General features: G+C 44.6%; 2 protein-coding genes across 14 annotated transcripts in view; both read left to right on the forward strand.

Annotated features, from left to right (window-relative positions):
• The window catches only part of SEPTIN2 (septin 2), a 38639-nt gene extending 24577 nt beyond the window's left edge, over window positions 1-14062 (forward strand). For 6 of the 9 annotated variants that reach the window (XM_054477260.2, XM_063648438.1, XM_063648435.1 and 3 more), the window contains 6 exons: window positions 3057-3158; window positions 3821-3966; window positions 6186-6269; window positions 8159-8216; window positions 10102-10232; window positions 12005-14062. In XM_054477260.2, coding sequence (XP_054333235.1) covers window positions 3057-3158; window positions 3821-3966; window positions 6186-6269; window positions 8159-8216; window positions 10102-10203 — 492 coding nt within the window. In that variant the 3' untranslated portion in view covers window positions 10204-10232; window positions 12005-14062. Of the gene's footprint in view, window positions 1-3056; window positions 3159-3820; window positions 3967-6185; window positions 6270-8158; window positions 8217-10101; window positions 10233-11980 lie in introns of all 9 variants that reach the window. The other 3 variants (XM_063648432.1, XM_063648433.1, XM_063648436.1) reach the window with 1 other exon arrangement.
• A 1916-nt stretch (window positions 14063-15978) lies between these two features.
• Window positions 15979-23711, forward strand: part of FARP2 (FERM, ARH/RhoGEF and pleckstrin domain protein 2) — a 143409-nt gene continuing 135676 nt past the window's right edge. The window contains exon 1 of one of the 5 annotated variants that reach the window (XM_063648439.1): window positions 15979-16118. The gene's annotated coding sequence lies outside the window, so the exon portion shown is untranslated. The remainder of the gene's footprint in view (window positions 16119-23711) is intronic. The other 4 variants (XM_054477264.2, XM_063648441.1, XM_054477266.2 and 1 more) reach the window with 4 other exon arrangements.

Raw genomic sequence — 23711 nt, forward strand, 5'->3', positions numbered from 1 at the left:
CCTGAGATCAGGAATCTGCTTTGTTCACTTATGTATTCCCAGAGTTGCGAATAATGTCTGGCACATAATAGATTTGTTGCATAATTGTTGTAATGAACACTGGTGCACATCTTTCTTTTCACAATTATGTGAGCCAAAGGAATTCTTAGGAAATAAGTATACATTTAAATTTTTGAAGGATGACTAAATTTGCTCTAAAGTAAGTTTGTAACAATTTACATTTCCAAAGTGTACTCTTCTCTCCACCCCCTAAAACTGTCCTGGTTTTGTTGCCAGTTTTTGTAATGTGTTTCCCGTCTGAGAAATTGTTATCTCATTTGAATTTGCCTTTCCTTGATTGCCAATGTGAGTGTCTGTCCTGGTGTTGATGCCGGTTGGTGTATTCTCTCAGGTTGCAGGGGCTTGGCTCTTGCTTTTTTATTGACTTAACAGATATACTTCTTATTTTTAGATGTTGACTATCATGTTGCAGATGATTTCACCTGGTTTGACTTTCATTTTTTCACATTTTTCTTGGTGCTTTTTTCCAAAGCAGTTTTTAAGCAGCATGTAGTCATGTTTGGCAGCCTTTTCCTAAATTGTCTCAAGTGCCTGCCAGTTTTTTAGGAAGTATTTGAACCTTTGAAGAACCCCTGGAAGCGTAGACGTTTTTATGCTAATAAATACTTTAGCAATTCCCACTTAAGGGAACTTTACCTTTTGTACTCTGCTACATTAAATTTCTTTGAGGTAGAAATGGGGGTGGTGTCAGGGTTAGAATGCTCTAATTCTAATCTCTAATCCTGTATGCAAAACATTTAGTGCTGGATTACAACGTCTGAGATGAATCGAAATACTTAGAGCTTTTATCTCTTCCTCCAGTTTCTCCTTGATGTCTACCAGTTTGTTCATTCTGCCCTATCTAAAAGAACCTCTTGCCTCCTGCCAGCCTCTACTAGCCTCTTGCCTTCACCAGCCTTTCTTCTAGTCAGACACTTACTGGTAGCTGTTATCTGCCCTCCCCATGATCCTGCTCACTCAGGCTTCCTGTCATCCACCTGCAATTGCTCTCTCGTGGGCTTGGCCAACAGTTCAGTTCTTGGAAGTGGGCCGCACCTGTGAGCTTTGTGTGATTTTTCTACTCCTGAAACTTCCCTTCCTTGGCTCCTGAACCACTGTGTTTGCTTTTCTGTCTGCTGATTTTACCACCTTCCTTCCTGATCCCTGAAGATCAGTATTCCTTAATATTATTTTGATCACATTATTTCTGTGGCTTCTGATTCGCCCTTCCAAGTATCTTATTTCTTGTGAACCACATTTGCCCACAGGAGTCCTCTTGACCACTGATGGACTCCTGTCCTTCCAACTTCCCTGTGTCTTTAAATGGTGCCACAATTCTTGAAATCATCCAGACTGAGAAATGTGTAAATTATTTTTTACTCATCACTTCTGACTCCTCTGCTCACTTTTAAATAGCTTACTAAATGTTTCCGAACTCTTCTCTCCTCCAAAGTGTAAGCTCCATCTTTATGAGGCCAGCATAGGACAAAAGATGAGCTTAGCATGGATGGATAATAGACCAGGAAAGGGGCCGTGAGATGAGGACAGGTGAGCAAGTTCATGCTTCTTATTGCTCAGTTTCTTCCAGAGATAAGATGGTTCCTCCCACTCAGGAATAAGGATTTATGAAAAGACTGAAGGTCGAGTTACAGAGTAAAGGATGTAGAGAGGAGGGCCTTTTCTGGAGTTCTGAAGTAGTGCAGACATTGTGCTAAGACCGAATCTCTGACCATTCAAGGCCCTTTTCAGGTCACATTAAGGCTTTCCATTCTTACCAGAAAGCAAATCCAATGCACAGTTGGAGGTCGGGATATTTTCTGCTCACGTTGCTTTTTTTCCCTCTTCCCTGAATGGCTCAGGTACTGGGGTGAGACCAAACAAAACTGTGGCCTGCCTGGTGCCTGTTAGAATGCCCACCATATAGTGGGCATTTGAGTGCTAGGCTTTTAATTGATTGACTGATGAATGCATTCGTATTTCAACCTCAGCCCAGTTCTTTCTCCCCTCAAGCACCATCCCCCACAGTACTGCCTGCTTGATAGGTCCGATTGTGGGATTTCGCTGCTGACTGCTGGCTGCCTGTTGAGTGAAATACAGATCCCCAGGTCGCTAGCCTGCTGTTCATGGAACTCTCCACTTTGTAACTCCAATTTTTGTTCCCTTATCCAACTGGATGTCTTAGATTCCAGCCTTTTGAATTTCTTGTTGTTCTCAAAATCCACACCGTGTGTCCTCTCTGTGCCTTTGACGAGGTTTTTTTTTTTTTCTTTCTTTCTTTTTTTCCATCTGGGGTACCTCTCCCTTCTCTCTGCTTTTAAGACTCCTGCATGTTCTCCAGGGTCTTCTCATGCCTGTAGCTTCTCTGTGGCAGTTGCCCTTCTTGAGGCTGATTGTGATATGATTTCCATTTTAGCTGTTGTACTGGGGCTATCGTTAGTCTTCCTGCTGCTAACAGGAAGTGGTGCACTATTGAGGGTAGTGGTGCATTATTGCTAATGTTATTTTTATTCTGTACAGAGGATCCTCAAAATTCAAGTATAAATACCTTTCTAGCAGTTTTATAAATCTTTTTTTTTTTTTGAGACGGAGTCTTGCTCCGTCACCCAGGCTGGAGTGCAGTGGTGCGATCTCAGCACACCGCAAGCTCCTCCTCCCGGGTTCACGCCATTCTCCTGCCTCAGCCTCCCCAGCAGCTGGGACTACAGGCGCCCGCTGCCACGCTCAGCTAATTTTTTTGTATTTTTAGTAGAGACGGGGTTTCACCATGTTAGCTAGGATGGTCTCCATCTCCTGACCTTGTGATCCGCCTGCCTTGGCCTCCCAAAGTGCTGGGATTACAGGTGTGAGCCACCGCGCCCGGCCGCAGTTTTATAAATTTATTTGACAGTAACTTTCGTAATCAGTTTGATTATTGACGTTTGGATGATTCTGATATATTTCTTACAAGATGAGTTAGAATTGGCTACAGTAACATGCGCAGTTTGCTAAAATTGATCCTGGTTTTGTCATTCTTTCAGATTCTGGATGAAATTGAAGAACATAACATCAAAATCTATCACTTACCTGATGCAGAATCAGATGAAGATGAAGATTTTAAAGAGCAGACTAGACTTCTCAAGGTAAGAACTGGCTTCAAATCCACAACATAAATAACTCCTGTTTACTGTTGTCCATGTTAAGGTGAGAGAGATTGCCTGGGTATGTTCAGTTAGGATAATATTTTTGCTTTAAATATATTTTAAGGCCTCATGCAGTGGCTCATGCCTATAATCCCAGCACTTTGAGAGGCCAAGGCAGATGGATCAGTTGAGGCCAGGAGTTCCAGACCATCCTGGCCAACATGGTGAAATCTCATCTCCATCAAAAATACAAAAATTAGGTGGATGTGGTGGTGCATACCTGTAGTCCCAGCCACTTGGGAGGCTAAGGCAGGAGAATCACTTGAACCCAGGAGGCAGAGGTTGCAGTGAGCCGAGATCGTGCCTCTGCACTCCAGCCTGGCAACAGAGCAAGACTCTGTCTCAAAAAACAAACAAAAAAAATTGATACAGCTATCACCTAAAGCTTAGAAATTTTATTGTAGGTTTAATTTGTTTTCATACAATTTGTCCCATGTAGAAAGTATCTGACACTTCTCAAGAAAATGTTGCATACCCCCAGCTTTCCAATTAAATTTTGTAGTCAATAGCAATGTGTTAAGTCTGTGCTGATGTTCTCGTGTTCCCAGTGAACTGTGGGGTTCCCTGTCTGGAGCCTGTCTACTCTGTGTGTCTTTTTCTAGGCTAGCATCCCGTTCTCTGTGGTTGGATCCAATCAGTTGATTGAAGCCAAAGGAAAGAAGGTCAGAGGCCGCCTCTACCCCTGGGGTGTTGTGGAGGTGGAGAACCCAGAGCACAATGACTTTCTGAAGCTGAGAACCATGCTCATGTAAGACATTTGGTGTGTTCCTTCTGGCAGAACTTGGCATGAAGAATATGGATTTCAAACGGGGTGTACACTTGGCCCCCAGGATAGTTGCAGCTTCATTGCTGCCCTCAGTGTTTTTCACATTGCAGAAGTGGTGTGGGGCTGTTGCAGCTTGGTGCTGAGAACCCTCACCCAGGGGCCCCCTGTGGCACTACTAAACTAGCTCTTCTGCCTGTGGCCTGTAACCTGTAGTACCTTTCCTTTTTGCTAAGATCTTACATCTTTGATGTTAAAAGGAGACTAGAACCTAAACTGGGGTGAGAGGTCCCCAGTGCTGGTAAGGAAACGGTGAGGCTGTATAGGCCCCTGGTCCACTGCTCCAGGCTGAGCCACACCTGGTGCCCTGCTCACCAGTCCGAGACTCATTGTATGGCCCTGGTTAGCTTTTTGTGTCTTCCATTTGTTATTAATAACAATTACAGACCTGACTACAAAAATAGTCTTCTTTTCCTTTAAAAATAAATTTCATGGTTGGGCGTGGTGGCTCACGCCTGTAATCCCAGCATTTTGGGAGGCTGAGGCGGGTGGATCACGAGGTCAGGAGTTCAAGACCAGCCTGACCAACATGGTGAAACCCCATCTCTACTTAAAGTACAAAAAAAAAATCAGCCGAGCGTGGTGGCACGCACCTGTAATCCCAGCTACTCAGGAGGCTGAGGCAGGAGAATCACTGTTGAACCGAGAGGCAGAGGTTGCAGTGAGCTGAGATTGCACCACTGCACTCCAGCCTGGGCGATGGAGCGAGACTCTGTCTCAAAATAATAATAAATAAATAAATAAATAAATAAGTTTCACATATTGTAACATGCATACATTGCTTTTACTCTTGAAAAAAGAGGCCGAGGCCGGGTGCGGTGGCTCATGCCTCTATTCCTGGCACTTTGGGAGGCCCAGGTGGGCGGATCACTTGAGGTCAGGAGTTTGAAACCAGCCTGGCCAACATGGTGAAACCAGCTTGGCCAACATGGTGAAACCCTGTCTCTACTAAAAATACAAAAAAATTAGCTGGGCATGGTGGTGGGTGCCGGTAGTCCCAGCTACTTGGGAGGCTGAGGCAGGAGAATTGCCTGAACCTGGAGGCGGAGGTTGCAGTGAGCCGGGATTGCGCCACTGCACTCCAGCCTGGGCAACAAGAGCGAGACTTCATCTCAAAAAAAAAAAAAAAACAAGCTGAGAGTATTGCTTAAACTATACCTCTTTAATCAGAGGACTTCAAAGAATGACTGATGTGGATAAATCAGTGTTTTGATTAGCTAAAAGTTGCTACATATTTGCCGCGTGTCTCACTTAGTTTAGCAATTTGTAGTGAGTTAAAATCAGTAAGCATGTTACCATCCAAGCTGTGTCAAACACAATTTAATGGTTGTGTAAGAAGTTAAGCGCACTCAGCCCCTCCGGGGCTGCATCCTTGTGGCTATCCCGATCCCCATTATTGAGGGGGGTGTAGAGGCTGAAGACAGTTTGGGGACTTCAGTGTCAGTTGTGTGTTTCTCACAATGAGGTAGAGTGAGCCACTCCTTGGCTATCTCAATCCATTTCCCTGGATCCTGAATCAATAGGACTGTGTTACAATGTTTGCTCATTCTTGCCTGCTTTTAAGTATTTTGAATAAGCTAGGCAATTAAAAAAAATTTTTTTTAAGAGTGTTTCATAAGATGAATGGCAGGTTAAGTTGCTGACTAATATTCTTGGATCCAGAATATTAGTCCTTCACTTTATGGTCTTCTACGTAGCTTAAGCTAACCAACTCTTTTTTTCCCATATGAGAGTAATATATAAATTTTGAGTTATAGGAGGCATGAATGTTTTCATTACACTTTCCGTAAGTCCTCTTAGAAGAGTGTCTTCTATTTCAGACATTGTTGACCTGAAAATGTCTTAAAATCTGTCTGCCATCCTGTGATAGTGATAGCCTCCACAGTGCCTCTAGCAGAGACCCCCTGAGAGACTCAGTCGAGACCTATGTTTGTATGTCATTTATTGGGGAAGAAAGGGAGAGCTACACCTCACTAGACATTTCCACGGCCTTACTCATTATCCTGACATCCCAGCGGCTGTATGTACAATTTACCAAGTAATTTTAATTACTGCTATTTCTTCTATGTACTTGATGGGTGGTTTTCTTCTCACGAGAATGCCATGTCCATGATGCCAGCTTGGTGCATCCTCTTCTCTTTCAGCACCCACATGCAGGATCTCCAGGAGGTGACCCAGGACCTTCATTATGAAAACTTCCGTTCTGAGAGACTCAAGAGAGGCGGCAGGTCATCACACTGTGCCCCTTTCTCTGTATCGTGTCACCCTGAGCCACTGTTCCTCCTCTTCTATGTGTTCAGCTCAGCCTTCTTGACCATTAAGCAGCATGGTTTGCTTTCCTACTCAGAAGATATTACAAAAGAGTTGTTAATTTAATCAAATTATGCTCTTTTAGCCTTTTAAAGAGAAAGTACATTTAATGATATGCACATAAAACCTTTAGGCCAGGCATGGTGGCTCATGCCTGTAATCCCAGCACCTTGGGAGACCAAGGCGAGGTAGATTGCTTGAGCTCAGGAGTTTTGAGACCATGGGATTACATGGTGAAGTCCCATCTCTACAAAAATTAAAAAAAAAAAAAAATGAATTTAGCCGGGCGTGGTGGCACACACCTATGATCCCAGCTACTCGGGAGGCTGAGTTGGGAGAAGCAATTGAGCCTGGGAGGTGCAGTGAGCCATAATTGCACCGCTGCACTTTATCCTGGGCAATAAAACAAGACCCTGTCTCAAAAAACAAACAAAAACTTTAGATGGAAAGGCCAGAGGCTTGTGTCGAGTCCTCCTTCAAAAGCATCACTCTGTACATGAGGACAAACTTGTTGCCATTAGGAAACTGCAGCGCCTGAGTTAAGGGTGAGGCCAGGATGAGTGGCTTCCAAGCAGCCAGTGGCTGTTGAAGCAGTAGCTTCGATCCTTGCAAAGTCCTGCAGCCACCCTCACTCACCTTTTCTTTTTAACCATTCTAATATGTTTTTATATAAGTTTCCTGGGAGGCCAAGGCAAGTGGATCACTTGATCCCAGGAGTTTGAGACCGGCCCTGGCAACATAGGGAGACCTTGCCTCTATAAAATTTTTTTTTAAATTAGCCAGATGTGGTGGTGCATGCCTGTGGTCCCAGCTACTAGGGGGAGGATTGCTTGAGCCCAGTAGATCCAGGCTGCAGTGATCTATGGTTGCACCACCGCGCTCCAGTCTGGGCAACAGAGTGAGACCCTGTCTCAACAACAAAAGTTTCCTGTGTTGTAATTCATTAAAATTCTCACATTCTAATAATTTGATGGATTTCTAGATACATATGTTGTACACATTGAAGTCTAATTATGAGTTTGGAAACGAGACATTAAGAAAGATTTTAGAGGCAGCAAGAAAATTCCACCCTCTGGAAGCTGAGCAGGCGCTGGCCCTGAGATGGGGATTAGTGTGCTTTGCAGAGCACAGTACTCAGGTGTACTTGGGGAGCTTACCCTTTGCCCCTCGTTCACTCACACAGATCCTGCTCCTTAAATGTGGTGACTACATTCGTATTAATAAAGAATAACTTATCTCAAAGCAAATTCTTCAGATAATACCTATTTTTGAGTGGGTAACAGCAAGTGTTGTCGCTCAAGCTTAGAGTAAGAAAAGTCTCTTGAATGTTCCATTTCATGTTGTTTGAACTTTTTTTTAAAATCATTCTGTTGTTCCCTTTTTATTCATTATATCTTTAATTAGAAAAATGATAGGCCGGGCGTGGTGGCTCACGCCTGTATTCCCAGCACTTTGGGAGGCCAAGGTGGGTGGATCACTTGAGGTTCAAGACCAGCCTGGCCAACATGGCAAAACCCCATCTCTGCTAAACACAAAAAAAATTAGCCGGGCGTGGTAGCACTTGCCTGTAATCCCAGTTACCCAGGAGGCTAAGGTGGGAGAATTGCTTGAACCTAGGAGGTGGAGGTTGCAATGAGCCAAGATCATGCCACTACACTCCAGCCCGTGCGACAGAGCGAGACACCATCTCAATATAAAAAGAAAAATGATAAATACATGTCATTTTAAATTTTAAAGTAGAATTTTTGGGAGGTATCAAATAACTATTTGTTGCAGTGTTATGATTCTGATTTCTTTCGATTCTTAGGAAAGTGGAGAATGAGGACATGAATAAAGACCAGATCTTGCTGGAAAAAGAAGCTGAGGTAAGTACTTTTCTACTTACCTCAATAGTACTACAAAGTACTATTGGTTGGTTGGTTGGTTGGTTGGTTATTTTGTTTGTTTTGAGACAGAGTTTTGCACCGTTGCCCAGGCTGGAATGCAGTGGCGTGATCTCGGCTCACTGCAACCTCTGCCTCCCGGGTTCAAGTGATTCTCCTGCCTCAGCTTCCCAAGTAGCTGGGACTACAGGTGCCCGCCACCATGCCTGGCTAGTTGTTTTTGTATTTTTAGTAGAGACGGGGTTTCATCATGTTGGCCAGGCTGGTCTCAAACTCCTGACCTCAGGTGATCTGCCCACCTTGGCCTCCCAAAGTGCTGGGATTACAGATATGAGCCACCGCGCCCAGCCAAAAAGTACTGTTCTTGTGACTAAAGCTGTTTTGTTTACATCCATAGATATCATTGGTAATTAACTTAAAGTTTATAGTTTTTCTTTTTTAATTTGTTAAGGATGCATATAACACACATCTATATATAATAATAAACATGGATATTTACATAGCATACATAATGCTTCATATATTTAGCTGAAAGACTTTGGAGACAATTTAGTAATGTCACTGATTTTTGTAAGTAGATCATAAATATGGAAAGATGCTCTTTTGTAAAGGTGGCATTCAGATCTGCTGGAGTTTTGGAAGGTAAACACATTATTCAGTAAACAATAGGATCATAATGGGCTAGCTTTTGGAAACAAAAAGAAAATACTTCTTTGGTCAAATTAATTCAATATTGATCAAATACTTAAATGTTAAAAATAACCACAAAATCACCTGAAGAAAATTTAGTTAAATGTTTTATAATACTTTCCTGGAGGCATTTCTGAACACATACAAATCATAATGATAAGGATAAAGATGAATTAACATTTACTATTTTTGGCCAGGCACTGTGGGTTACACTTACAGTCCCAGTACTTTAGGAGGCCAAGGTGGGAGAATCACTTCATGCCAGGAGTTTTAAGACCAGCTAGGGCAACAGAGTGAGACCCCCCCGTCTCTACAAAAGAATTAAAAAATAATTAGCCATGCATGTCGGCGTGCACCTGTAGTCCCAGCTACTCGGGAAGCTGAGGCAGAAGGATCCCCTAAGCCCAGGAGTTCAAGGATGCAGTGAGCTATGAGTGTGCCACTGCAGTCTAGCCTAGGTGAAAGAGCAAGATCTCATCCCTTTAAAATATATGTATATGTATATGTATATGTATGTATATATATTATTTTTACTGTGAGGCCTTCATTGCCCTCCAGAAAAGCTAACTCATTCCCATTCCCCTTTACTTTGCAGTTCCCACTGTCATCAGTCACTTTCCCTCCTTTTAGGTTAGAAAACTTCTCATATTGGCCGGGCGCGGTGGCTCACGCTTATAATCCCAGCACTTTGGGAGGCGGAGGTGGGCGGATCACGAGGTCAGGAGTTTGAGACCAGCCTGACCAACATGGTGAAACCCCGTCTCTACTGAAAATACAAAAATTAGCCGGGCGTGGTGGTGTATGCCTGTAATCCCAGCTACTCAGGAGGCTGAGGCAGGAGAATCACTTGAACCCGGGAGGCGGAGGTAGCAGTGAGCCGAGATTGCGCCACTGCACTCCAGCCTAGGAGACAGACAGAGACTCCGTCTTAAGAAAATTTATCATATTATCTTATCTTTCTTTGGTTATTGTTTCTATTTGGCTTGCGTATTTGTATCATTTACTTGGTTTTCTCTTTAGCCATTGGTTTTTTTATTGATTGGTAAAAAGTCTTTATATAATAACTCTGTCATGTTTTGGGAAAGTGTAGAAGTTGAAATTTTAGGAATCACAGAACACCCAGAAATAATGTTCAAAGACAGCAAACCTTGACAACCTATCGTGTGTGTGTTCACAGCTCCGCCGCATGCAGGAGATGATTGCGAGGATGCAGGCGCAGATGCAGATGCAGATGCAGGGCGGGGATGGCGATGGCGGGGCTCTCGGGCACCACGTGTAAGGTGATGTGCGCATATCAAGAAGTCAGAGGTAGGCCCTATTGTCCCTTAGCCTGGAAGACAGGCAGTTGTTACTAACATTATTGTGTCAGCTTAAATATGACAGGTTCCTCAAGCCTCATTAGTATTTTGCATTTTAAAGTAACTCCATCACTAATCTTAAACGAGAAGAGATTGCTCCTGAAAAACAGAAGCCACTATTTTGCCACCTACTTTCTAGTAAAGATTTTTCATATTTTTGTCTCTTCTTTTTTTTTTTTAAATAATTTCAACTTTTATTTTATTGGGGTACATTTGCAGGTTGTTTTCTAAGCTTGCAAATACCAACGTTAGAAGGAAATTATGTATTAAAGCACCTTTATTAGTTGTATTATTGGAAATTTGTTAATTGTTAAAACATCTCTTTAAAGGGAATAAAAATATGTTATTAAAACAGCTTGTACAGATTAAAAGTAAAGATGGCACAAGGAGGAAGAATTACGCGAGGTAAATAAGGGTTCTCTGGATGGTGACTGCTGACCTCTTGTTCCTCAGATAGCTTTGTCCCGACTGATGGTCATTAGTGAATAGATATCTGTCTGGCATGGTGTATGCTGGTCTGCCTGCTTGAAAAGAATCTGCAGACTCCAGAGACTCAGGACCAGGAAAAGGCACATGCCCACTCCCCTGTATCTTATGTATCTTATGGACAGGCAGTCTCTCCGAACTGTCCAGGTGGCCACTCCCATCACTTGCCAGAGGAAAAGCATGAAAGGTAAAGTTAGGTAATGACCTAGGAGTCCAAAGAAGAGGGTAGGTCACATGGAGCTGGGGTAAAGGCAAACAAACCTCATACAAGAGATCTGATTAGAGCTTGAAAGAGAGTTTGAGTTGGCCGAGATCTGAGGATGAAACGCTGGGAATTTGGTAGAAGGTCTCTACTACAATTCAGGGACCTCATTCTGGAAGCATGAGTGTGCTCATGAAAACAGGGAGGGGACTTGAGCCTTCACTGACATATGGCAGGGTGGGTTAGGCAGAAGGCAGGGAGTCTTGAGGCCTCCACAGCATGTGGACAGGTGGCTGAGGAAGGACCCAGAGTGACTAGCTGGAGCCTTAGTCACCACACCCTCTTGCAGCTTACTGGGAAAGGTGTTCATTGTAAAATACAGTATTTACACAAAATGCACAAAAATATGTATGTACAGTTTAATAAGTTACTGTAAAGAAAACATCCATGTCACCCCCAACTGAGTCCAAGTTGGTTGCTTTAGTTTCATCATCACAGTGACACCTTAGAATAGTCCTGAGGGTATGTGCTCAGTTCACACTTTACTGATGAGGAAATTGTTGCTGCTCCGAGAGTTTAAAAGTATTTGCTGATGGTGCCATGACTTTTAAACGATGGCCTGCTGACTCTAGAGGCTGGTCCTGCATAACCAGTTAATGGCATGTGACTGGGGAAGTGAGGGTACAGTGGAAACAGACAAGGATGCCTCAGCGATGCAGCTCATTTGAAGCAGGAAGCAGTGACAGGTGTTTCCTTATTTTCTCTGAGCTTCTGGTTTTCAACCTTTATGGAATGAAAATTTTACTTTTAGATAGATAAAATTTTATTTCTGTATACTTTTTAGTTTTGCAGCATTTCCAGTTTCCAAGAGCCTCATGAATGGCGTTTTGATTTAGTTATCTTTGTGGTCATGTAAGCCCTGCCTTTTGCTCAGTTTATGACCTTTGTTAAGGAGAAAAGTAGAACTGTTAATGATTAACACAGCAGACATTGCCTCACTCCCACTTAAGTGTGTTTTGTTTTCTTTTTTCTAGAAAACACTTTCCTGGATAAAAAAGAAAACATTCCAGATGCATGATCCAGCTGTGTGTTTTCAATCCTTGAGAGAGTGCCATCCACATTTTAACAGTACCTGTGCCTGAGAATTTAATTTTTAAAAGACTTTTGATGTGTTTTTTGTATGAAGTACTTTTAACATATGTATTTCATTGCTGTGTTATACTCTGTATTTTGTGAGGTGAATGTTTTCCTTTTCTTTCTCCCTAACCACTAATGTTAGAATTGATTTCCAAGAATCAGCATGTATACTTAATACTGAATTTCTTTGATTTAACTGACTTAACAACTGACTAGCCATTGATGAGAACTCCTGATTTATATCTAGAACATTCAGATTTAGCCATAATGTTCCTTAGTGGTAGAGGCGTGTGCCTAGTGATGTAGAAAGAGACACTGACTTGGTGCAAGGCCATCTGCTTACCACATCACACCACTTAGAGACTCTTTGCTTCCTTGCTTTTATGTTTGTACACAACACCTAAAACCAGTTTTGCTGCTATAATTCTATACTGTTGATTCGTCTGCGATTTTATCTGTTAACCAAATAAAACATAATAGAATTTCCTAATGAGATATATCTTTATACTTAAACAGCTTTTTTAGAGGTGAGTTTTAAAGAAGTCTCTTAATTCTGATGCTAGGTTGTTTTTAAAACCACTATGCAAAGAACTCACCGCAAGCCACTTTTTGTAGTGTTCTCCACTAATACTGGTTATCCTGTGCTACAGAGAAAATCAAAGCAGTCATGAGCTCCAGTTTTCGTATTGCAAATAAGACTCTTACCTACAAAATGAGATTCAGTAAATATTTTTACTCAACCAAATTAAAAATTTTTTTAAGGAAAATTAGCAGTTGGTCTATTCAGAATCCAACCTTTTTATATTTTATACTGCACTTTAGTGTATTTTCTGTAACTGTAGGTATAGAAGATCTGCCTCCCCTGTGGAAATTGGGGTCTGTTGGTGGGCGTGCCCCTGAAGCCCGGCTTGCATTGAAAAGTGTTCCCACCCTAAGGCCTTGGTGCCCTGAACCTCTGATGCCTACCGGGTTCGCCTGATTTGTGTTTCCTTTAAATACTCCCTTTTTAAGTAATTTTCTGATGGGAGGAAAGTAGCAGTAATCATTTTTTTGTGTGCAGGCTGTCTCGTTTATTTTTAGCCATTGTCGTTTCATTCATTTTGTGTGATATAAACTGTGTGTCATGTCAAAGTGAAAGGCATTTCAAATCTGTAGCATAGGCTAGTGGGCAGGTCCACACAGTCGAAGCCACACCTGCTCTGTTTTCTGTGCACTGTAGCCTTAGTGTCACTTTTCCTCTTGTGTCTCCCTATGGTACACTCCAGCGGTTACCTTTTTTATCATTTCTACTGAAGTTGGGAAATTCAACCCCAGAAAGTGACAAATGAAAGGAGACAATGGTTGTGTAGGGAGATGGAGAAAATGCTTAATCTGAGGATGAGACAGGGTTTTTTGGTTTTTGTGGGGGCTAGAAAAAACATAAAATGAGGCAGTTTAATAATAATAGTTATGAAGGTATGCTACAGAAAATAATCTGGTGTTCTTGCTAACTTTGCCCTTCACTGTTGCTTAATTGTGAATAGCCAAAAGCTATATGTTATGGCTTATTGTGTGAAGGTAACTAAGAAGAAGTGTTCCATGACTTCAGAGTGCATCCATGCAGAGTCCATTATTTGAGTTTGACATTTAATAACTTTGCTGGAAAATCTGTAAAAAAAGAAAAACAAGTTTGCTGGTGACTAAGCCCCGCATATGTGAGTGAAAGTACTTCAGGCACGCTGCCTCCTGGTAACAGCTGTGCAGGGAGGGAGGACCCACACTGCTACACCTCTGATCCCCTTTGGTTTTACTACCCAAATCTAAATACATACTTTTGATAATAGATAACTGCTCTTTTACTAAGAGATAGTCTCTACCTATAGAAATGTATTTTGAAAACACTTATTTTACACAGCAATTTTGTATCCATTTAAACTAACCTTTTATCAATAAAGCACTATTGTTTAGATATTAAATGAGTATTTCTCTTGGTTATTTGCAAGGGAAAGTTGTGAGGTTTTCTGGGAAAATTCAAAGTCTTGACAACATCTGTGTATAAAATAAAGAAAAATTACTTGCATCAATAGCATCAGTACTGGACAACTTTGTATGTATTGGAGATCCAGCCCAAAAGAAAGCACAGAAGATTGGAAAGGAATTATTTACAGGTGATCAGATCATGTACTTAGAAAGTACAAGACATCTGGTGAAAATTAACACTAAGAGGTCAGTGATATCTATTTACTAATTAGAAAATGTAGTGAGAAAAGAAAGATCGCATTGATAATAGCAACTACTAAATTACTGGAAATGTAAGTGAATGATTGAAATATATCTAGGAAGAAATTTCTAACCTATAAATTTTCAAGAATAGGCTAAGGCGGCTCTGCCACTTGAGTAAAGGAAACTGGAAACCTGAACTATCTGGGTGGCTGGATGCCTACACTGCAAGGCCTCTAGCCTTCTTGCTGCCCACTGGACTGACCATCCCAAGACCACCTGGGCCCCTTTTACCTTGCTATCAGTGTTTTCTGAGCTTCTTCCTTATAGACAGACCCCTGGGTACTGAAACTCTTGCTCTCTCTAGTTCCTCAGCTGACAGACAGCTGCCACACCTGCTGCCTTCCCTCCAGACTGCCAGCCTCGGGTCTCCAGCACACACCCTGTAGCCTACCAGGGGTCAGTACCACCCTCTGGCCAGGCTCTCACCTGCACTATCCCCACCCGGCCCTGCCCGTCTGCAGGCAGGGATCCTCTGTTCTGGGATGTGTGCACCACTCTGGGCCTGGTGGTGTCATTGGGGTTGGTTAGAGGAAAAGCCCCAGAGGTGGGTGGCACATGAGGGGAGCATCCCCCACAGCTGAGCCCAGTCTTGGTATGCCTGAGTCTCAGACCCCATAGTTGTCTCAGGAGAAACGAGGTTCCCCTGTCTGGGCTTCTGGGAAACGAAGGGTCAGATTTCACTCTGGAATCCATAGCACCATAGGAGGAGTCTCTTAAGTGCCCGGGTGTTTCCTGAAGTTAATTATTCCCTCAACAGCCACATGGTGACAGTGGGTGACAGGGCCGGGCTAGGAGAGCACGATGGGTAGGGTCTTGAAGAACACATAGGAGTTCAATGAACCTCTCAAGAGAAGGGAAGTATGCTACAGCAAGTCAGGCTTCCATTCTCGGGTAGGGGTCCCTAGGCCAGAGGAAGGCCGTCCTGGCCGCCACCACGGAGCAGCCTGTCTCAGCCTTAGCACACCCTCGCGCGATCCTTCGATGATCCCCTTCGGTCCCTGTAGTCCCACGAGGGATGCAATGCGTAGGAGTAAGGAGGAGGCTGGCAGCCAGGTACTGAGCCAAAGGGTGCAAGGAGAGCCGTCAAGGCCCAGGCCAAGACCTATCCCCGCCCAGCGAGCCTAGGCCTCGCCCAGCACCTATCCCCGCCCAGCGAGCCTAGACCTCGCCCAGGACCTAGCCCCGCCCAGCGAGCCGACTCCCCACCTAGGACCTAGCCCCGCCCAGCGAGCCGACTCCCCGCCCAGGACCTAGCCCCGCCCAGCGAGCCGACTCCCCGCCCAGGACCTAGCCCCGCCCAGCGAGCCGACTCCCCACCTAGGACCTAGCCGCGCCCAACGAACCGACTCCCCGCCCAAGATCTAATCCCGCCCAGCGAGCCCAGGCTTCGCCTAGAACATTGCCTCGCTCAGCAAGCCGACGCCCCGCCCAACGAGCCGAGCGCTGCACAGATTTATATCCTACGTCGCTGCCTGCCTGGTCCCGCCCCTTCTCCGTCCGTTCACCAATCAGAACTCGGTCTTGCGCTTTCAGGGCGCGGGATGGGGAGGCTCCGCCCTGGCGCCCCGCAGGCCAATCGACTGCGCGTCCGCGGCGCGGGGGCGGGGTCAGGGCGGGGCGCGCGGCGCGGGGGCGGCCGGCGGGCAGTCGGGAGCAGGCAAAGCCGACGCGAGTCTGGAGGCTGCTGCTCGCGACTTCGGCGGCCGGGCGAGGCCGGTGAGGACGCGGCGGGCGAGCGAGAGGCCGAGGGTGAGGAGGTGGAGCGGCCTGGGCGCGTGGGGCCGGGGTGGGTCTCTCCGGGTGGGCGGCGAAGCCCGAGGCCCGAGGCGAGAGGCCCAGGCGGGGCGGGCGCTGAGGCCGCGGTCCACCAGAGATGGTCCCGCCCGGCCTCTGAAGGCCTTTCGTGAGGCGGCTGGAGCTCCTAGGCGGGTCCGGGTTAGAGGAGCGTCCGTCTGTAGAGAGCCTGCTCCCTGGGGGCAGGCGGGGCGGTGGGCCGGGGAGTGGCCCGCGTGGACTCCCGTGTTAAGGGGTGCCGCGTGGAGGAGGCCGGTGGGGCTGTAGACCGGGGAGTGTCCCGCGTGGACTCGCGGGTTGAGCGGTGCCCCGTGGAGGCCGGCAGGGCCGTGGGCCGGGGAGTGTCCCACCCCGGAAGGACACCCCAGAGTGGGCCATAGGGACCCGCACGGTATGGGCCTGGAGGTGCCTGGTGGAGGCAATTTGTGCCGTTTGCCTTTTTAGCATTTCTTTAAATTGTATCTTAAAGGTGGGAATCAAGTGTTAGGTGTTAATATTTTTACTCCACTAAGGGCTAGAAATACTCCTAGGCCAGTGGGTACCCTACCATGGGAAACCCATGAAAACTGGGGACCAGAATATGGCCCAGTACATTACACACCCAGATTACAGGCACCTTTTCCATTTACGCTATGGCAGCAACCCCTGGCCTATCATGTGCCACTAATGGATTTGAAAAACAGAAATTAGAACAAGGCATCATTGAAGGAAAGATTGTCAATACATAGTGTTAAAAAAGGATGGGCAGATTTAAAACCCAAGGCCAAATCTTTAAAGGGTGGTTTTTCTTTCTGGGTTTGTTTTTGTTTGTTTGTTTTTGTTTTGTTTCTGTAGGGGTATTTTTGTCTGGGCCACTTTGTAAATGTTTGATAACCCTGAGGTGGCAGTGGGTTAGCGTGTTGGTCTTGTGTAGACTGCCTTATAACAGGCGACACAGATTTTCTCAGTACCAGAGAGATGGGAGAGGACATTTGAGGTAGGGAAGCATGGAGTAACCTTTACTTGTAGGCCAAATATAATTTAAATTTTCTACATCTGCTTGTTGAAAGTTTTGTTTTGTTTTGTTTTTTTGAGGTCCTTAAAGGTTTAGGAAGCACTTCATGCTCGTTATTTACATAGTTTTCCAAAACTCTTCAGAGACATGACCAAGTTGCACAGCCCCGTTTTAAAGTAGAGGAAAGGGAGGTTGAGAGAGGTGGAATGACCAGTTTAGGGTCACACCTAGGGTACTTGCAAATACCATCTGTACTTCTCATGTGCCCTATCCTTGTTGCAGATTCTCATTAGATGGTTCACTATTAACAAACTAAATGCTGGTGATGCAGTTTCCTGGACTGCAGAAGTTTGCTGGCTTATTTACCTATAGGACTATCAGTCGTTAGTAGATTTCCAGGTTCCTTCTATACTAATTCCTTTCCCAAAGAGGAAGTTGATATAAGGTGTATTCATTTCTCTCTGCCTCAGGTTCCTTATTCAAAAAATGAGTTTAAAATTTACTTGCCTTGGCCAGGCACAGTGGCTGTAATCCCAGCACTTTGGGAGGCCGAGGCAGGCAGATTGCATGAGCTCAGGGGTTCCAGACCAGCCTGGTCAACAGGGTGAAACCCCATCTCTACTAAAAATACAAAAATTAGCTGGGCTGGTGGTGCACGCCTGTAATCATAGCTACTTGAGAGGCTGAGGCACGACAATCACTTGAACCCAGGAGGTGGAGGTTGCATTGAGCCAAGATTGTGCCACTGCACTTCATCCTGGGCGACAGAGCGAGACGCTGTCTCAAAAAAAAAATAAAAAAAGCTGTGTTAACAAGATGCCTGGCACAAGGTAAGTGCTTAATAAATGTTAGCCATTATTATTATCAGGTGGACAAATAATCCGAGTAGAAAGTAGAACAAGCTAACCCTGGATATTTACAAAAAACAGTTGAGAAAAAATTAGGCAATAATTAAGCAAACTTATCCTGTTTGGAGGGAATGATATGAACTGGATTGCCAAAGCAAAGATCAATGCATGGGCAATTCCATGTGAGCTCATTTAAATCCATTTGGCCCAAAGAATTCAGTTGCTTCCTTCCTTTCCAAACACCCCTGCTTCTAGTCACATCAATACCTCTTCTATATTCAGACAGTAACAGATTTTTCTTACTGCTGCTTACCCTTTCAGTTTTGTTCTTATTTTTCCTTCACCCACTTTCATATCAGCTTGCCAGTTTCCCCTTTACTCAGTACATCATGAGCTTCATAAACACAGCATAGTGCTAGATATACAGGCAAAACCCCATTGTAGCGTTGGATGCTGAGCTGAGGTGATTCCAGTCATGTTCTCTGAGATCAGAATATAGAGTCCTTTGACCATAGCGTATTTGTCAATGCCACAGGGAGTTGAAAAGTTGAGGATCCTACAAAGCAATATGATAAAGCCCAGTCTTTGGTGATTTTCTGGGGAGCGTTTAGTTGACAGTGATTCTACAAATTGGTCTAATCTTTTTGGAAAGTAGCAGTATGTGGCAAAGATTTTGATTTTGGAATCACACTTTTCAAAACAATCTGATAAACTTTGTTGTGTCAGTATGGTAGAGTACTCCATAGCAAGTAAACATGCTTCAGCAAGCTGAATCCCATCCTCCCATCCAAGGAAAATTTTGATCCATGGAAATATGCTTTAAAATGTGACTTAACTGAAAAGTTGAAATGGTGTGTACACAGCAATTATAGTGTAAAAATACATGAGGACAGGAGGGTAGTTAGAGTGATGTAAGTGGTTTTATTTTAAGAGTCATGAATTGTTTTCCCCTAAACTGGTGTTTTAGTTTATTGCCATTTTAAAATTCAAAAACAAAAAGGCCCTATAATGTTGTAGGATGCAGTGATGAATCTTGCTTCATCCCATCTTTCCCCTTCCCAGCCCATCCTCCTGATTGCTTCCCAAAACGAAAATGTGGTCATGTCCTATCCCAGCTGCAAAACCTACTTAGGTATGGGGTTCCATCCAGTTGGCTCACTGGAGCTCGCACAGCACAACCCCAGGCCACCTCCCCACCTCCCCTCGGGTGTCTCAGCCCAACTATACTCATCCTTTCCCAGCTGCTCCTGCAGTTTCTATGTAGTCCTCTGCCTGTGCACACACTATGCCCTTTGTCCACCGGGTCTCCTGTTCCCCTGTGAGGGAAGCTGCTCCGGGTCAGGCTAGCCAGCGGTGCTGCCTCTTACTTTCTGCTCTCTCTGTGACTGCAGTGGGTAGGTAGTACTGGTTACTTTCTCAGTTGTCTCCCTTTCTGAATTAAACTTCTGTATCTTTGTGTGCTCTGTGCACACCGTGCAATCACGATGGGGTTGAGGCCTCTTGTGGAGCTGAGTGACTGCTAACAAATCACTAACCTTTCTGAGCCTGAGTTCCTTGATGCCAGCTGCACATGGTTATTTTGAGGATTAAATGAGATGACATAAGCGAAGGGCTTGACATGCATCTCCTTGCAGTAGTGGTCATACAGGACGCGGTAGCTGTTGTAATGTGTACCAGTGCGTTTTTGAGGCCTCGTCTTGGACTTTGTCCTCTTGATGAAGCCTCCTCCCTGTCTCCCTCCAGCTGCCAACTTCCTCTCTACCATCCTTACTTTACTCACTCCAAGGCACTTAATCACCATTTAATATATGTTAGGTACTCTCTTCTTTGTATTTGTCCACTATGTAGGGACGGATTTTTCTCTCTTAGGAACTCCTGTATCCCTAAGCATTTAGACTTGCCTGAAACAGAATAGAACTCAATAAATATTTGAATGAATTAATCAGATTTCTTCTGAGGCAGAGGTAGATGTCAGGTTTTATGGAGCTTGAAGGTATACAATTTGGGGGAAGGGGAGAACTCTTTAAGAGAAAGAATACAAAGTTACAAATAAAAACTAATTTAGAAAGTGAGGCTGGGAGCAGTGGCTCACGCCTGTAATCATAGCACTTTGGGAGGCCAAGGCGGGTGGATCATGAGGTCAAGAGATGGAGAGGCAGGTGGATCACAAGGTCAAGAGATCAAGACCATCCTGGCTAACACAGTGAAACTCTGTCTCTACTAAAAATACAAAAAATTAGCCAAGTATGGTGGCATGTGCCTGTAGTCCCAGCTACTCAGGAGGCTGAGGCAGGAGAATCACTTGAACCCGAGAGGCGGAGGTTGCAGTGAGCCGAGATCACGCCACTGCACTCCAGCCTGGGTGACAGAGCGAGACTCTGTCTCAAAAAAAAAAAAAAAGTGAATATTTAGAATGAGAATGTAACAAATTTGAAAAAGCTGATCAATAATGCAAATGGCTAAATTGAGAAAAATAACGTTTGTTAATTATCTAACACACCTGTATAATATTTTTCCTTTGGCTGTGTACTTTTTAATCACATTTTCGTATGACAGGATATAGAAAGAACTCAGTGATTCCTCTAGCACAGTTGATAAATTTTTATTGTTGATAGGGTACATAAAACTTATGGTTTCACATATAGACGTATTTGCTGTTTCTAGTACTGCTACAGGTTGGTGTCCCAGAAAAACAGATGTTCAGGTAAATCCTGTTTTGCACAATTCCATTCAAAAAAGAAAAAAAAAACACATCTAAGGCACACAGAATTGTACTGCTATATTGATTATTTTTCTGGTAACTGATCTATTCACTTATATTTTAGCACGTCTGATGGTAAATTCCCCACAAACGAGCATCTGGCTCCCTCCATTTCAAACCATGTTTCCTTTCCACTGCCCACACACTTCCCTGAGTCAGACCCCATTGGACCTATTCACATTGCCACAGGATCCCTGGCCCTTCACCTTTATTTCATAAAAGCCCTGGTGAACCAGCACAGTGGGTGATAGCAGTATTTCTAGAAGGAATACCTGCATTGAGATTGCTGGTAATCATCTAAGTTTGCATAGTAGAAGTAACTGTAAACAGCATAAATGTGGCCTGTTAAACCCAAACTCAGTGTCTTTCTCCAACTTAATGTACCCTTAGGTGGATCTCAAAAATGCCAGCAGCCCCTCCCAAGCTACCTGACATGAAGGGGAAGAGGAACGGAGGCAGAGTTACAGTGGGAAAAGGCAGTAGTCTTAATTTATTGCAATTAGAATATTTTGGGGGTAAATTTTACAAAAGTGTATGACCATAGGGACACTCTGCTTAGGGCCTTTCTCAGGACCTTGGAAGGAGTTGGTGCAAGTGAGGGCGCAGAAACCTGAGCCAGACTAGCTCTATAGTCAAACTGCTTTAGTGGGGGTAGTTTCCTGGTCCCTGGCTTGATGCCAGATAACCCAGTAGGGGAATGTGAGGTGAAGGTGCTAAGTGAATCTTCCAGGAGCTAGTGGGAATGTGTTTGGGAAGGAGGAACTACTTTTAGAAATTGTTTAAATTACTGGGCTTTTATAAATCTCTTGTCCCCTTTATTATTATTATTATTATTTTTTTTTTTTTGAGACAGAGTTTCACTCTGTCACCCAGGCTGGAGTGCAGTGGTGCACTCTTGGCTCACTGCAACCTCCGCCTCCCACATTCAAGCGATTCTCCTGCCTCAGCCTCCCAAGTAGCTGGGATTACAGGCACACGCCACCACGCCTGGCCAATTTTTTTGTATTTTTAGTAGAGACAGGGTTTCGCCATGTTGGCCAGGCTGGTCTCGAACTCCTGACCTCAAGTAAACCACCCACCTCCACCTCCCAAAGTGCTGGGATTACAGGAGTGAGCCATCACGCCTGGTCCTCCTTTATGATTAAAATCTCAGTTGCTTTGTTAGTATAGTAGTTAATAAGATGAATGTTGGAAAACAGGTATCAGTATCTGAACAAGAAATGGAACCCAGAGAGTGTTTAAAAATATTAAAATTGGCCGGGCGCGGTGACTCACGCCTGTTATCCCAGCACTTTGGGAGGCTGAGGTGGGCGGATCATGAGGTCAGGAGATCAAGACCATCCTGGAGAACACGGTGAAACCCCGTCTCACTAAAAATACAAAAAATTAGCCGGGCATGGTGGCGGGCGCTTGTAGTCCCAACTACTCGGGAGGCTGAGGCAGGAGAATGGCGTGAACCCGGGAGGCGGAGCTTGCAGTGAGCCGAGATTGGGCCACTGCACGCCAGCCTGGGCGACAGAGCAAGACTCCATCTCAAAAATATATATATATTAATTTTTAATTGAACTATTTTTGAAAGAAGAGCAAATACATCTCTAAGGGGAAAGACAGTTATTCCAGCTTTCTCTTGGAAGGTAAGTAATGGCATACTGTAGGTAGCCCCTATCAGTTAAGACTTTTAAAGCTATTAGTACTTCTGCAGCATTCTGCAGAGAAACCATCTGACTTCAAAGATAATGTATACTCATCACTGTAGGCGATTTGACAAATACAGAAAATTCAGAAGAAGAAAATAAAAATCAATCCTCTTACCCCTCCCAATGATAACCACCATAAATATATTTTAAAATGCATGGATGTGGAGCTGTGGTTCTGGGAGGTGGAGGGAGCATATTCCATCCTGCCTCTCCCACTGTCTGTGGCTGTAAGACCTGGACATGTTCATGGGGCAGCTGTTGAGGACTCCGACAAGTAAACGATAACAGGCGGATGGGGGAGAAGGCCAGACTTTGAAGCACCACTTTGCACCAGTAGTGAGTTTCCTGTCTTCCCTTCAGCATCCCCTGCCCTGGACTCTGGCTGTCCAAAACCTGGAGGCAGGTACCCAGTGTCAACACGGAGAGCTACAGAGTAGTTTTGTAGTTGGGCCCCAAGACAGAAAGTGGGAGAAAGCTGTCATTTTTTTCCCTCTTGCTTCCTCTCCTCCGGTCAGCCCTGCAGTGGCGGGAGTGTGTGAACACCTAAAACTCTTAGGGAATGGGGAAAACCCCCAGTTGCCTTTTTATTCTCTTCCCTCCTGCAGCTCAGTCCCAGGCAAGATGCAGACACAAGAAGAGCATGGCTAAACGGAGTAATTAAAGCCATAGGTTTCTGGTTGGAGTCTGAAAAGGGGAGCCCAGGTCACTGGAAGGGATACTAGGGAGATTCCAGAGAGGGAATTGCTCAGGAAAGTGACCCCATGAAGTTGTTAGTTAACTTAGAGGCTCAATACTGAGCTTTGCATGCGTTATGTGACCCAGAACAGGTTGCCAAAGAGAGAACTCAGCTGTGGGATAGACCATCTCCTGGAAGGCAGGCTGGCCACAAGCAAGTAGGGACTGCAGGACATTGCTGAGGAACACTGCAAAGGCTTTGAAAGTGAAAGTGACACTGATACCATGTTCTACAGAAGGCTGGTCAGGACTTGGGGACTGAATCCAGCCAGGCCAATGCCTGCTCAACAAAATACCATCATTCCCCATAGGATTTAAACAAGATCAAGAGTCTCTAAGAGCGTAATGTTAAAAATGTCCGGGATACAATGCAAAATTTACTCAGCATGTGAAGAACCAGGAAAATAACTCGTGAAAAAAGACACAGGCTAAAGCTGAGGTGGTGCCTGTGTTGGAATTAACTGATTGACTGTGGTCTGCAGATCTGTGACCTCCATGAGCTTGACCTCCTAG

This window comes from Pongo pygmaeus, chromosome 11, assembly GCF_028885625.2.
Source record: "Pongo pygmaeus isolate AG05252 chromosome 11, NHGRI_mPonPyg2-v2.0_pri, whole genome shotgun sequence".
Lineage (NCBI taxonomy): Eukaryota > Metazoa > Chordata > Mammalia > Primates > Hominidae > Pongo > Pongo pygmaeus.